At 35.3% G+C, this 16,952-nt stretch overlaps 1 protein-coding gene across 3 annotated transcripts in view; it reads left to right on the forward strand.

Annotated features, from left to right (window-relative positions):
- LOC149073239 (peripheral plasma membrane protein CASK-like) overlaps positions 1–16,952 on the forward strand; it is a 429,829-nt gene that overhangs the window by 351,230 nt on the left and 61,647 nt on the right. For all 3 annotated transcript variants that reach the window (XM_089247410.1, XM_089247411.1, XM_089247413.1), the window contains 2 exons: positions 11,561–11,639; positions 13,807–13,892. In XM_089247410.1, the coding sequence (XP_089103536.1) occupies positions 11,561–11,639; positions 13,807–13,892 (165 nt within the window). The remainder of the gene's footprint in view (positions 1–11,560; positions 11,640–13,806; positions 13,893–16,952) is intronic.

Here is a 16,952-nt window from a genome sequence, read left to right on the forward strand (position 1 = left end):
TAACCACCTGAAATGGTTACTCTGGCCTTCCTAAAGCTTTGATGGGGGTGCTATCTTCATTCTTCGACCCACCTGACAATCATGTCATGACTCTCACAGTTTTTTAACATCAGCTAACCCACCAAAATGACAAGGATATCTAGTTTTCCTATAACCCAGATAACCACATGTTAAAGTTTCATGAGCGAATTTGAGAATTTCCTTTTTTTGAGACTTCGGAATCATCAACTGACTATACAACTCTGGCCAGCAATGGACCCTGTGTGATATAATATATCAGTCTGCAAACAATATCCGTTCTTCCCCAGTCTGGCTTCTTGAAGTGCTTTCGTCTGGGATTCGCATCCTGCTTGTTCTTGCCTGAACTTCTGAGTGAGATAATGGGTTATTATTGCCTCCTTCTCCTCCTCCTTCTCGATGAACCTCAACACTTTCACTTTCCACTGGACACACAGGAACCGCTAGCACTGCATCAGCACCTTTCATCGTAACATCTGTTGATTTGGCTATTACCTTACCACCTTCCTGCTCCTCCAGCTCCCTTATTTCTTCCCTTACCCCATGGCCACTACCTAGTCTGAAGAAATAAGTCTCTTTTCAAGATACTTTATTTTCTGGTTCTTTAACAATCTATACACCTGAGTGTTTTTTATCAATCCCATTTTGTTCAGATTTTCAGTCACTGTTACGTGAATGTTTAGAAAGAGTCTTATTTCTCCCCTCCCCTCTCATCCACAAACTAAAGGGCAATGTTACTCGTTTCAATTCTACTTGTAGTTTAAAAGCAGGTCTTGACATAATTTTACCAACTGATTTGAGATACTTGTTAGGAACCAAGCATTGTCGTAACACTGAGTTTTTGGCCCATTGTCCGCAATCCCCTGAAACTTTACTGGACTGATTGCCATCTTAATCTTTGGTTAACCCATTCTCCTGTCTACTATCTCATCCATCAGTTCCATGGTACTCATCACTAGAGCACATGCTTTGTCCACCTCGTTATTGCTCTTGACTATAGATTTTGCAATTGTGTTTGTTTTTCGGCAAACCTTTTAAATATGACCACCTTGATTGAATTTGAAACACTTGAAAGCTCTACCCTGGACCGTTTTCATGGATTAACCTTCATTAACAATTGTTTCAGATTTTAGCATCAGAACTTCCTGGTCTACCCTTAATATAGTTTGAATACAGGGTTTTGACTGTTCATCACTCAACAACCAAGTTTGTTTCTTTCAGAGATATTAGACTTCACTTGACAAATTATCCTTAACCCTATCTATTGCCAACAGGTCCTTCAACATTTATAATGTATTGACTTTTGTCAATTGCAAATAAAGTTCCAATCTATTCACATACTGTGTATATGATTCATTGACCTTTTTATCACATCTTTCCAAGTTCTGCTTATGTTGTAAAGGAGTGATTTGGTTTTCCTTGAGCACACAGTCTTTAATTTTTGCGTAGTTATCAAACTCGTCTCCACTTAACATAGTACTCAATCTCTTTAGAGTGTACAACATAATCTTGCCTTGATAAGATTCAAGAACGTCATACAATCTGAACAGGGTTTCTACTTGGTGAAAGCAAAATGGTCATTCTTCAGACCTATCTGGTGGTTCCGGTAGGACTCCCTTGATAACCTTAAATAAATCCATAAAGTTATTGCCAGCTCTGTCCACACCATTCCCACATGCTGGAACCAACTTCTCCTCTCCCCTTTGAGCACCATTCTGATTTCCTAGTTTTAATTTCATTTCGTTTTCTTCCCTAATTCAACCAAAACTCTCATCCCTTTTTCCTCACTGTCCTACTTTTGCAACTCGTACTCCCATTTTTGCAACTCATGCTCTCATTTTTCCTTTCCTAGCCTTTCATCAAATATCACCTTCACCAAATCGCTCACTGCCTCTTCGTCAAATCTATCCGACCTCAATATCATTTCTTTAATATCATACACATTTTTATTTGGTGATACCTTCACTCCTATTTCTTCTGCCAAAATAAGTAAATCTTCCTTCCTTGCTCTACCAAAACATGCCATGATTTGTTTTTCCTCTTTCTATCTTCTTATAATTATGCAATAATAATGTAAATAATAAAAACAGTGAAAACTGTATGCAGATATCCATATAACATATATACATCATTATTCCCTCTGGGGTTTTGGAATGTTATAGTGTGGAAAGTATGAGAGCGGGGGAGGGGAGCCTTGCACAGAATACAGAAGCAATTCAAGTTTATTTGCAGACTCTACTGGTGTTTGATGTGTGAACCCTTGCTCACACAGCATACATCAATTCAATAACCTTGTTCTTGCTGTACTCTCCCCAACATGGCATGATCATCAATGGTATAGACAGCGTATAAGATCCTTCCACACAGCTCTTTTAAATTAAGTGACAAAGGGAGTGCAAACATAAGATCTTTGACATAGCCCCACAAGAAAGTTGCATGGTGTTAAGTCTGGTGAGCAGAAGAGAAAAAATCATCTTTGGAAGCTTGTTCAATCCAACGATGAGACAATTCAGCATTAAGGTAGCTTACTCACATACATGCCACAAAAAATGGGGGGGGGGGTGAAGCTCCATCTTGTTAAAAAATGAAGTCGCCATGATGTACCTATAATTGAATTGTAGCATATCCAGGTACACTAAATTGTAACAGTTCGCTCCGTTTAAAAAAAGGCTCATACACACATGGGCCTGACTGCAATTTAGCAAATTCTAACACCCAGAAAGCTTTTTGTTTGCCCATGAATGACATTTTAATTCACTGACTACTTTCAGTCGAATGCATATTGCAGTCTACCAGTGACTGTTGTAATAAAAAACTTGAATTATTTCTGTATTCAGTGCAAGGCTTCCCTCCACTGTACTCTTCATAGCTTCCCCCACTATAGCATTCCAAAACCCAGTTTACATATATATACACGCTGTATATATATGTAAGCATATGTAAAACTGATAATATTCATATATGACCAATGGACAGCAAATATCTCAGAGAACATAAGTCTAGTGATTCACTGAACCTGTGTATGAATGACCTTTACTACATACTGACCACTAGATATTGTTCTTTTCTTTAAGATTCAACGTAAAGTTATATCACCACATTGCTGGATGTTGAATCACTGATTACATCAGCACCAATTGCAGACCATCCACTATCCCATTGTTGAAAGCACACTCATTGCACATAACCATCGACAATGGCTGACCATCCACCATCATTTCCTGATGTTGAATCACTGATCACATCACCACAGATGATCGCAGACCATCCACCATACTGTTGGATGAAAACACTCATTGCACATCACCCGACCATTAACTCTAGTGCATCTTTCTCCCTGGAAATTGTAGTCATGACACCGGAAAATTGATACAAAAGATGGCTTTCTCAAGGAAAATTTATCCTAGATTGGTTCGAATCCTTTGCGGCTGCTACAATACGAACTCCTTATAAACAACTATGAATGTCTCACTGCTTTGAATAACACAACTTTTTTCATATTTTTAGATATTAACAACATTTAATATTTATTTGAACAGGCTAAGTGCAAAACAACACCATTTCACACACACACACACACACACCACAATTAAAAAAAAACCTTCTGCACTCATCCCCACAAACACCCCTATGTACCATTTTTTCTTCTTCTCCCCAACCAGAATTAACTCCCCTGCAGTCTTTTTCCCACAATCCATTCTTCCTTGCACTTACATGACAAAATATTTTTATTAAAAAATATATATATATTGAGAGGAAAAACCTTTTTATGTGCTATTTTTTTTTTTAAATTTATGTTAATTTAAAATATTTTTGAACGTTAGTAACTCAATTATTCTGATAGAGATTCTCTGTGTCCCTTCCTTTCCCAAAATAGGTTCTGTATATGCCCTTGGGTATACCCAGTACTTTTTCAAAAAATATGGCAGGGTTTCTATAAGTTAATAAGAGGATTAAAAAAAAGAACTGGTTAATGGGATATTTTTTCTTATCCTTTTTCTCTATACAGTGAAATTTTTTTTAATGATAATCAGCTGTATAAATAATATTCTATCTATGGTGATAAATCTTCAATAACGATACATTTTTCTAATACCTTGAGTATCATTATATGGAAGTTTCACTGTATTAGAAAAGTTGACTGAGTGGATACCTTTTTAGTTCATAAAATCACTTAAATGAATGCTTATTTTTTGTTTAAGATCTTCAGACTAAGAATAAGTATTTAAATTTAATCTTTAAACATAATGTAAATAATGCTCCCTGAGTCTACTGAATTTTTCTGCACCTTTTCCTGGTCTACTTGTTTGCACAACATGTGTATTAAGTGTGTTTTGTAATAAAGATTGTTAACACATTTTAACTAATTAATTTCATGGCATTTTGCATGACTGAATAAACTGCTCAAGTGGATAATGTTATTTTTGCCCCTATGTAATTCATCTAAAGAGGGTGACTATATAAGTTTGTGAGAACTCGGCCATGTCATTCAATAGCACAAGAGAATCAGAACATTTCATGGCTTTGAAACATTCATTCCTTTTACATTTCAATTGTCTTTGGCAATGACCATAACTTAGGATTTAATATGGAGGTAATCCTTTCATGAAAACATGGTGAATTCAATTTAAGACTTTTTTGATCAAAGGGTTATCTATTTAAATCATGAATTTTTCTTAAAACAAAGTAATATGCACATGCTGCAACTTCATCAATTTTAGCACTGTAAGAGCAAAATAAAAGATTTACAATATTTTAGATGCATAAATCTTCTGTATTTAACTTTCTTTTTTGTTTACTTTTGATATGAATTCTCTAATTTTTTGTTGTTTTTCGTATGATTACACAATCAGATTGAAGTTCTTATATTTTTAATACATGAATGCAACAATGGAACATAAATAATGCAGCAATAACATAAAATAACTTGACTGGCATAACACAAAGATTCATAAACTTACATTCATGATAACATTGGATATGAGAATAGAATTTTAAATACCTTGCAGCAACCTCACTCATTTTAAAGGTACAGAACAAGGGACGGGAAAATTACTTCCCAACATAGCAGCCAGTGAACAAAAACATTTGTGTACATCATAGGCGGAGACAGACTTGAAAGTCGGGGGGGGACAACGGTCATGATGATGTTAATCATATGTACACATATACATTAGATCAGTCGACTCCACCTTTGATGCTCGGGTGTATCTCCGCCGATGGTGTACATGACAAGAAGCATGAGAAAGGAGAGCCATCTACCTGTGAAGAAATACTATCCAAAAATGAAATTTTTCTACCTGATACTTGTGCATATCATTGATACAAATTGTTTAACCCTTTCCCACACGATATCTTTTAAAGTTGAAATTTCACAATGAAATTTTGTAAGCAATCTATTCAAATCTAGTGGAGTATGCAGGTATAATTTTGTAAAGATTGCACTTACCATTTAAATTTTGTGGGTGTGCCCAACCTTGAATTCTGGACCCAATTTTAGGCAAACTTTGATTGTAAAAAGTTACAGGCAAAATGCCCAATCAGGTGGCTGAGAAAAAGATGTCCATAACAAGTATGGATGCCATATATTACTAAAATACAGCAACCCAATCAAAAATGCAACCACAAAAATATATAAGCAATATATATACATGATAAAATATTACACAATGCCCATAAAATGTATTTATGGTTGTCTTATTCTAAGTGTGAATAGCTTCTCAATTTACCCCAACATGTTTATCGCATTTCTTTTTAAACGTGTCAATTGTGTTAGAATTTAGACCCGATCGAATGCCTTCTGGAAATCAAGGTAAACAACATCTACATTTTTGCCCTTACCCAAAGTCTTTTGTTATCAACCTTACCTGAAAAAAAAGTTAGTGAAAACTGATGACATGATGATCACTGGAAGAAAACTTGGGACGATACCCTCAGCAACACTACTCCTGTATATCTGTGCGACTGGCCCCAACAATTAATTAGCACATTCTCTGAGGACCCTGGGATAGATATCATCTGGTCCAGGTGCTTTGCTTGCACATACATTTCTTAAAAGATTTAGAACCTCCACATCTTCTACTTGAATATCGTTGAGGGTTTTATTACCCCATGCAACACCTGTATATCGAATATCATTGTCTCCATTAAAAACCGACGCGAAAAAGTCATTGAAAGCCCTACACATGTCTACATTGCTCTCTACCTAGAGCCTCCTATCGAGAGGGAGCCAACTGTCCCTTTACATCCATTATTGACGTATCGAAAAAATGATTTTGGGTCAGAGCCAATGTTATCTGCCACCCTAGATTCAACTTCCTTTTTACTATCCCTTATCGCTTTCTTCCAGAGTCTTCTTTTATGCTCTTTTCTTTTCAAGATGAAGGTTCCGCACGCTATCCGTGAACCATAGAGGGTGCGATGTACAAACACGCTTTTTTTGAACAAAGGGTATGACGTCGTGCAAAACAAAGGACAGCTTCATACTAAATTCTACCCATTGACTTACCACCCCTACTGATTCCAACCGGTCTTTGAAAACTTCCGCTAACCTTCCTCTCAAAACATCAAAGTTAGTTCTCTGAAAACAAGGAACCAGTCTTTTGTTATCAACCTTACCCAAGGAAAAGTTACAGTGAAATCTGACTATACGATGATCACTAGAAGAAAACTCTTCCCCCACCGAAACATGTTCAACTAGATCCTCAGAACTAGTAAGAACTAAATCCAAAATAGCATTACCCCTAGTGGCTTCTGATACATGCTGATACAAAAAATTTTTGAGCATCAACTTAAGAAAGTCTCTTTCATACTGATCTCTAGATGAAAGGTTCTCCCAATTAATACCTGGGTAATTGAAATCCCCTTATATGACAACCCTCTTATGCTTACACGTAAGAAATTTCATCATGAAATTTGGCGATATAGTTTGGATCCCTATTCGGTGGATTGTAACAATCCCCAACAATAAGTTTATGATGGCTTTTGTTTTCAAGCTCAACCCGTATAGTTTCAGCATCACTTCTCTGCACGTTACACTCTCTAGCCTACTAACATGATTTCATGTATATCAACACTCCACTCCTTTTCCTATCAGATCTATTTCTCAAAAAAGTACCGTATCTTGAGATGTGTAAGAAAGATTCATCCCCATGTTTTGCCCAAGATTCTGTAATGGGTATAAGATCCAGGCCCTCCACAGCTATCATAGTTTCTAAAAAACTTTCTTATTACACAAGCTCTTGGCATGCATTAGAACATATTTTAATTTGCCCGGTGATTTAGTGTCTATCGAGAAGCCATCCAAGTCAGAGGTGGGTAATTCAGTACTGTTGTGATTATCATTAAATAACCCGCATTCCCGACTACGTGGTCTGGGAGTAAAAAACCTGACCTAAGCCTATCGTAAACCTCCCAGACCCCCTCCTATTTAGATGGATCCCATCCCAACAAAGCTACCTATCAGTAAATACTGGAAGCTCAGAGAACGTGACCCTAAGTGAGGAGCAAATGTCCTTCAGGCATAAGTGAAGATAGACTTGGAAGTCTGGAGGGGGGGGGGGCAAGATGATGATGATGATGATGTCAATTCATATATACATTAGATTCCACCTTTGATCCACCTTCCACCCATGCCTTCAGGCCTAAATTGAATTGGTGGATCTTACTCCTATACCCCCTTACTACCCATTGGCAGCACTGGAATCACTGCCACATCTGAACCCCTTCCCCCCAGTGTATAATAGTAAATCCTGGTACTCTCTGACAGAGACTCACTAATATTCGCTCCTACCCACAGAATCGCCCGCAAGGGCAACTTTCAGCGATGAAAAACGTCTCGAACGTTGGTAATCTTCCCCTCAGGAAGACAACAATGCTCGAAACTCAAAAATCCCTACACACTCTGTTCCCTAGCTCCCTAACCATAGAATTGCCGATGATTAAACCCCTATCAGTATCCGCCTCTACCTCATCCATGACCACCCATTCACCCTCTAAACTGTCGTTGTTCGGGGAGATTGTTTCTTCATCAACAGGTGGCTCGACGATAAGTGGTTCCGTTATAACCGGGCCCTCTAGAACACTGAATTTTTCCCGTAACAATTCAACCTCGAGTTCCAACCTTACCTTATCCAAACACCCCTTACACTTGAAACTATCAGCTACTATCCCCCTAGATCAGGGAAACTTCTCGTCACAAGCTCTACACAATACACAACACTATTCGAGGTCGAGGCATACTAATACTATTGCTAAAACTAGATAATACTTAAAAAATAGGAAAATGAAAAACGTTAACAGGAAATTAAATTAACATGAAACACATTACAATGTTAAATATACATAAAAGATTGTATGCAAAAATTAAGTAAAATAAAATGCTCAACACTAAATCACGAAGGAAAAAATATGCATATAAAGAATATACAACACACCCAAACAAAAGGTTTTAACCTACAAAGTATAATTTATACTTATTAGAATTAGCTGACTGTCTCTATTCACTAACGCAAAAGCAATAGGGCAAAAGTATATACTGTTTGCTAACGTCCAAAAAACCCACGAATTTATATTGAAGAAGTGCGGAAAACACAAATTTAAAAATTGAGTGCAATAAAAAAAACCACTTATCTCGCAAATCCAATGATGTGCATAAGAGTAAATTAAACACATAATCTAGAAGAATAAAGAAAACACCACAGAATATGACCCAAAAATAAAAAACACGCTAAGTGAAACTCACGAGAACGAAGAATAACACAAAATGCCGCACAGACGAATAATCCTTTGGTAATCCCCCGGCAATGGTTCCGTATAAAACTGCTGCTGTTGGTTGGTGAACAGAGCGCAATAAAAGCCCACGGTGAAGACAAACTTATAGAGAATAAAGAGATTGGTGTACAGCTAACATAATAACATCGAATTTTTTTTTTCTAGATATCCTTTTTATATCCAAAAAAATAATAAATAAATAAAAAATCTTTGAAATTTGAATCCATTTCTTTGAAAAATAAGGGTTTTCAAGAAATAAACACAGGCCAAAAGTATGGATCAGCTTGTGTGGTGCTGTTATCTAGTATTGATAAAGAAGGTTAAAAGTCTAATATAGTCTATAAAAGTATATAAAGTCTATAAAAATATTGCTAACATAATAAATGAGGCATTCCACAATCATATCAAATCCTTAAAACTGTTCTTATACTCCCAATTCAAGGAACTTACTGACCAAAATAAGCTATATCAATCGCAAATTAGTGATCTACAGCAAAAACACCAAGAATTATCAGAAAACACCAGCCTGAAATCGGAAGTCAAAAAGTTACAAATAGAAATAGGCGAACTACAGCAATACTCCCGAAGAACCATGATCGAAATCCAGAGCCTCCCGGAAACAGAGAATGAAGACATGATCACCCTCAAAGAAAATTTGGTGAATCAAATACAGCCCGATCTTATAAATGCCATAACAGTGATTCACAGAATGTCCACAACCGAAAAAGATAAAATAAAGCAGATCATTATTCAGTTCGACAATAAATCTAACTGTGACAACTTCCTGAGATCTGCCAAATCTAAAAAGATGGTTGCATCCTCAATTTAAAGCAAGCTCGGGTCCTTACCAATATATGTCAACGAACATTTATGCCCATTACATGAAATACCTATTTTATCACTACAAAGAACAGACTAATTTCAAATACTGTTGCATTAGAGATGGTAAGATTTTTATGCACAAAACAGATGATTCCAGGGTGTTCAGAATCAATCATATAGATGATCTTGTAAATGTTAACTGAAACCTTATTTATGTGGTATTATGTTGATACCACATAAATAAAAGCTCGAAAATGAACACCCTGGAAGATCTAGAAAATATTTTATCCGTCAAATATGAAAATTACAAATTATCTAACTACGGTTTTAGTTTTACTGCATTGCATTTGAATATCAGAAGTGTAAGGGCTAATTTTGATTATTTTATGTCATTCATAAGCATCTGTCTTCAGAATATTAATGTCATAATTCTCTCAGAGAAGTATGGATTTGTTACAAAGAAACTGCACTCTACAATATACCAGACTTTGAATTGTATTCATGTTTCCGGAAATATAATAGATGTGGTGGCATATTGGTATACACAAACAAATCTCTGGTTTATGATAAGTTATCTTTCACAATGCTAACGGCAGAAACGATTGCTATATATCAGCCGTCAATCAAATTAACCATTTTATGTTTATATAGATTCCATTAATTTTTTGTGGCAGACTTTCTTGATGAACTCGATGCAAAACTAAGTACCATTAAATCAAAAAACATTATTCTGACGGGTGACATCAGTATAAACATACTTAATCCTGAACCTGATGATATAGTCAAATATATGAATATTGTGTCAAGACATGGTTTTTTCCCTTTAATAATGGATATAACTAGGCCTAGTTCACTAACTTGCATTGATCACATATACTTACGTGACTTGTCAGACATTATTAAATCCTATTCATCCATAATTGAATCAGATATCACAGATCACTATCCAACTATTTGTAAACTTCAATTTAATACTTCAAAAATATATGAATCAAATGGATTAAAACATCGAAGGAATAAAATCACTAGCTTCACTGATCTGTCATCCTTTCTCCAAAACTATGAATTCAAAATTGATCACTCTCACTCTGGACTAGCATTTGATAAATTTTTATCTAATCTCCATACTATACTGCAAAACCATTCTAAATACATCAACATCACATGCAGTAGAACCTATGGGAAGCCTGGGATTAATAATGAAATTTGTGAATTATGCAAAAACAAACAAAAATTATACTTTAAAACTAAAAAATTCCCCTATGACCTTTCAGCAAGTATAGAATATAAAAATATAACATTAAAGATAAAATCAAAAATTAAAACTGCAAAAAAAACTATTCAGAAAATTTTTTTAAATGCCAAAATAACACACAATGTTAAAAATTTGTCAACTCTATCATAGGAAATAAAAATAAAACAAATATCATCCCCGATACCCGTGACCCTCTTCCCAATGATTTTAATTCCCATTTCATCAATGTTGCTGCAAATACTCAACACTCTGAACATGACTACAAACAATATTTGACAAATAGCCATATAATTCTATATTTTTTCCCCAACCGATGTTAGAGATAAAAAAAATCATTAATAACTTTAATAATTCTGTGTCTACATCTGATTCAATCACTGCAAAGTTTTTTAAATATGTCCCAGGTGGTGTTCTTCAGACTTTTCCTGAACTTGCTAATAATGCTTAGAAAATGGGATCTTTCCAGACTCATTCAAAAATGCAATAACCCCTATCTATAAAACAGGCAATAATAATGATTTAAATAATTACACACCAGTGGTTTCAATAAAATTGAAATTGAAGCATACATAAAATTTTGACACAAGTGTTTCTTTGTATATTTTAATATAAAAAATTCCTTGTGTGTGCTGCTATATTTATTTTTGTGCTGCTATATTAATTTCACTTTATAAAATTGCGTGTATATTTTAGGGCATCACTCTGAAACTTGATGATAAAGGAAGGTGCATTGTAGCTCGTATTATGCATGGTGGAATGATTCACAGACAAGGTAATCTTGATAGACCTGTTTTTTTTTCTTATTTTGGTTAGTTACTGTTTGCTTTTAAATATTTACTGTTACTATGTAATTGAAAATTACCTTTACAATTGACTGATGAACTTGCCAGTAAATGAGGAAATAAACACATGAGATGAATTCTATTTGTTACCAGAAAATGTCAAATAATACTGTAGCATAAGCAAATGTTTTTGGACATTTTTAGTAGCATCCCAACTGTGTGTGTAGCAAAGATAGTATTTTGATTCCATCTATCTCATACAAGATGGTACCTTGCCTAATCATGGGAATGTTTTGTGCAAGTAATTAGTTGTAAATAAATGCAGGGACAGCTTCTGAAGAAGGCACATAGTTATAGTCAAATGTTCCCCACTGCCTGCCTAATTCCATGTTACTTTTGGTTGTGAAGATACCTATACAGGCTGATATAAATATAATTAAAAGTCATACAATATTACGAAGTCACCAACGAATAAGGCAAATACACAAAAAATACAAAACCTAATGCATTTCAACATTCAATAGGTGTCGTCTTCAGAGGAAAAAAATATATTTCACCATCAATCATGTTGACTGAGGATCCCACTTGGGTTAGATACCAAATCTTGACTTTCAGTTGCTCAGCCAAAAAAAGTATGTCTGTTCACTTCAAACGTCGCGGTCAGAATGAAGCTGAGAGCCTGCGTGTAAGATTAATGCAGCATCCTGATTGGATGCTTGTGAAATAGAGCTACCCGATTGGTTGATTAGAATTTTCTTAATTTCCACTTGAAATGAATTTAAGCCATGGCATTGCCATTGGTGGTGCTAATTTATTGATGTTTACTAATATATTTTTGAAGGCTCAGATATATGTGCTTTTGTAGAAATCTAAATCAGCTATGGACTTTACTTTGTGAAGAACTCTCGCTTCCTGCAATTTTAATCTATGGCCCTCTTGCCAACAGTGAGCGGTCGATTTTTCACATTCCTGATTCTTAACACATCGAGCGTGCTCATTTGATCTTGTTTTTATGGGTGGTCTTGTCTGTCCTATAAAACCAAGAGGGCAATCACCACACGGAATGTAATAAATGCCCAATTGTTTATTCTGTGGTATAGCATCTTTGGGGGACTTGAAACGTAAGTTTTTAGTAGGCACATTTATGGTTGTTAGGTTAAACTTTTTGAGAATCGGTTTGATCTTGAGCGAAACTATTGGATTGTAAAGTACAACTACTGTCTTTGCGTGGCCTCTCTGTGATATTTTCTAAAGTGGTTCCTCTCGTTGGTTTCATGAATTTTCTACTCATTTCGTCAATGATTTTATTGTTGAACCCCCGATGTTTTGCAATTGCTCTGATGGTTTCAAGTTCATGGTCTAATGCAGTGTTTTCCAAGGTGGGTGATGGAATGGTCCAGGGGGGGGGTGATGTGGAATGAAAAGTTTTGGAAACTGGTCTAATGTGTTGCGATCTGAACTGATGTTAAATGCTCATGCTATATAAGTATGAAATGCAGAGAGTGTCTGTTGCATGGGATGACAAGATATAAAATGAGGTGGTAGTGAGACTGAGAAAGGCTTACGATAGACAGAAGTTTGGAAATGTGATTTCTGTTTAGTTACTAATAATTTATTTTTTTTAAATAATGCTACTTAAAAATCAAGCCTTTTAAAAGTCATCTGCATCATTTTTTGATAAACTTCAACATTTTTTACATGGTTGGTAACGATGGTAGAAGAAACAAAAAAGTCAAAATCTGTGTTTCATTTCAGCATTTGCTCGATAATTTGAATTGGAACAATCTTGATTTTATTAAATATATAAACACCATTTGTATATATTCTGCAGGTTGCGTTTTAGCACTGGTGGGGGAGGGGGAAGTAAACCATGATCCCAACCATGTTTGCAGTGTTCTGTGCTCAAGAAATAAAAAAAGTTCATTTCTCAAAGTTCATTCGAATATCAAGACCTGATCTGTTCATCAAAAATGTGTTAAAAGTGCTTTGAATAAATGCATAATGCCATACTCATGTTGTTCCACTTGCTGAATTATTTCACACTTTTCTGTGTAACTGGTATATCAATATGCTGATTGTCTTATAACCAAAATGCATTTTTCTTTTTTGTTTTCAATTTCATAACATCTATAATTAATTATTTTAAACTATTTTCAGCAACTCTGCATGTAGGTGATGAGATTAAAGAAATTAATAACGTTAGTGTTGCAAACCAAACAGTTGATGCTTTGCAGAGAATGTTGGTAAGTATTCTTAAAATAAAATTTAAATTAATGATTGAATTGCAGAAAAAATTATTTTTTTGCATCTTTATCTTCATGCAAAAGTGATCTCAATAATTTTAAAGAAGCACAATTTGTTCATGGCTTTTCTTCAACTTTTTTTTTCCCCGCATATGCTTCTCAGGTAACAAATGTACAGAAAATTTTCTTTTTAATGTGTGGAACATACTGTGAGATAGCAGAGCCCACAGAATATTTTGTACATAAAACAGGTGTTTGTACTTTAATTTTCTACACTTTAACTACTTCCATCACTATAAGTGATCAAAACCCCTCGAGCCAGCAGATTTAAATTTAATCACTGGTATTCCCAGATGTTTAGTACAAAAATTATAACTTTTAAACTAATTGAATTAATTTGAAATTTTTATGTTTGTAAAATAAGGCATTGTCTATAATATTATATAACAACATTTGTATTACTTAGAAATTTATATCATATTTTCTTTGGTAAAATTGGTTTTTTTTTCTCACTTCTACAGCTGCCAAAAATTTGATTTATAACACAGCCTCCTGGCTGTAACAAAGAAGTACTAACTCAATTATACAGGGCATTTTGGCTCAAAGTGGCTCAAACACTCACCTTACAATAATTATACTGGGCATTTTAGCTCAAATAGACTAAAACATGCTCTTTACAATAATATCTCAGCTCCCCACATGTTAAGTAACACACATTCATCACTCACAATAAAATATGATAAATGAAAATAATATAAAATAGTTATGATTGTAAAAAGCCACATTATTCCTCATTAGAATGTTACCAAATATGCAGAGATCATGAAATAATATCATGAATTAAAAAATTAAAATATGCAGTTGGCTGCCGTTGAGAGGTTAAACTATTTCCAACCACTGTGTTGCCTATAGACAACTTTAAATAGGACACTCTTTGCATGGGAAGAAGCAAAAAATGTCTGAATATGTGACATCAGGAGTATGTATAAGTCAGTTCTTCCATGATTTTCACATTCAGAAAATCAATACACTGGTATAAAAGACTTTTCTTTCACCTGTGAGGAGCTGAATTTCTGACAAATCACTCAATCAAGGGCTTAAGGGTACATCACAGGAATTGGTAAAAAGATGAAACAAAAATTTATCTTGTTATTTATTTTGTGCTGTAGTGGTGGGTTGGTAAGATACAGAGTTATAGATGGGAAGAGTTCAGGGTACATGGGTTCAAACCCACCCACCTCCAGATAATTACATTTTTAGCCGCTGTGGTGGTCGAGCGGTTATAGTGACGGACTCGCGATGCGAGGATCCGGGTTCGAACCCCACAGTGGTGGTCGGCTGAAGTTGGTTTTCTGTGGTTCCCAACTTCAAGGCGCAAATGCGAGCCGATCTCCCTGTTAAAAAGTCTCGCCACAGAGAGCAACAGTCCTACAACGATAAATCATTCAATCATAACACTTCACTCATAGTTAGAAAAAAAACTGGTGGCAGATGGCAGCACTACACATAACAAACATTACACAGAAACAAACTTTACGTCAGGTTGCACTACACGTACACGCACATTCCCGCATGTACCGATTCGTTGGGGGGTTCCGTGGGGGGGGTGCATTTGGGGTGTAACAGTAGTAGGTAGGGCCTCCAAAAAATGGCTCGGGGATCCATGATGTTCTTAAGTCAGCCATCTCGTTGGGCAATTTGCCTGTTGTGGCGTTGTATTTGTATTTGTATTTGAATGAGTTGCTGAATTATATTCCCAATACTGATATTTGCTTGATCTTTTCACTACAATCACTGTGAACATTTTTTAAGATACCAGTGTTTTTCAAATAATTTCTGCAGCAATAAAAATTGGATAACAAGTTGCTTTGCTGCAAATGAGGCAACTAAACCTCACATGCACCTCATCCATATTCCTCTGTGGAACTTCTAATGAATTGGTACATGTTTAAGTGTATGTGTAGTGAACCTAACATGAATATAGTTTTCGTGTAATGCTTGTATGTGTAGTGCTGCCCGCTGCAAATGGCTTGAATTTGTGAGGCAATATCAAAATTAGACTACGTATATTACTTATGGAAGAGTAGATAAAATTTGCCTAATTAATACTCTGAAATCACTAGCTGTACCTATGTTAGAGACTTGTCTCTTACGTAGGTACAGCTTCATACAACCTTGTTAAATTCCTTGTTACGATTCTCTCTTCACTCACTAAATTAAAAACTAACACAAATTTGTCAAGCTTTGCTTAAATCATACATACACCCAAACAGTAACATAGTGTCTTTTGATGTCTTAATGTTCACTAACATTCCCATAACTGGTCATATTAGATGTCTAGCAAGACAACTTAAACCACAATTTTTTATAGCCTGAAGTAAAGAATGTATGCAATCTTACATTTAGTTGTGTTTCACAAGCAGCTTTCAATTTCAATGATATTTTATACCCAGACAGACGGTCTAGCAATGGGAAATCCCCCCTCCCTGATTTTTTTTATGTATATATGGATGAGTTTAAGGGTAAGTTATTGAACGTTCTGCCCTTATCCACATATCTCCAATAAAGTGAAACCTTTGTGCTTTGGGGCAGTTCTAAAAATGAGTTGAAACAATTGCTACTCATCATGAATGATATAAACTCTCATGTTCAGTTCACCGTTGAATTTGAAGCAAATAATGAACAATCTTTCTTATACATATGAGTAATTGAACAGAAATCACATTTTCAAACCTCTGTCTATTGTAAGCCTTTCTCGGTTTCACTTCCACTTCATTTTAGATGTTGTCGTTTCGCACTTATATAGTGAGTGCATTTAACATCTTTTCAGATTGGAAAATATTAGACCCCAGACTTGAAACCATTAGAGCAATTGCTAAAGACGGGATTCAACACCAAGGTTGTTGATGAAACGAGTAGAAAATTCATGAAACCAGGATGAAGAACCACCTTAGAAAATATTACAGAGAGGCCACTCAATTAAAATGTAGTATACCTTATATATGATCCGATAGTCTCATTCAAGATCAAACCGATTCTCGAAAAGTTTAACCTAACAAC

The sequence above is a fragment of the Pholcus phalangioides genome, unplaced genomic scaffold, assembly GCF_987345545.1.
Source record: "Pholcus phalangioides strain wild (caught in Gottingen) unplaced genomic scaffold, Ppha-v1.0 ptg000017l_1, whole genome shotgun sequence".
Classification (NCBI taxonomy): domain Eukaryota; kingdom Metazoa; phylum Arthropoda; class Arachnida; order Araneae; family Pholcidae; genus Pholcus; species Pholcus phalangioides.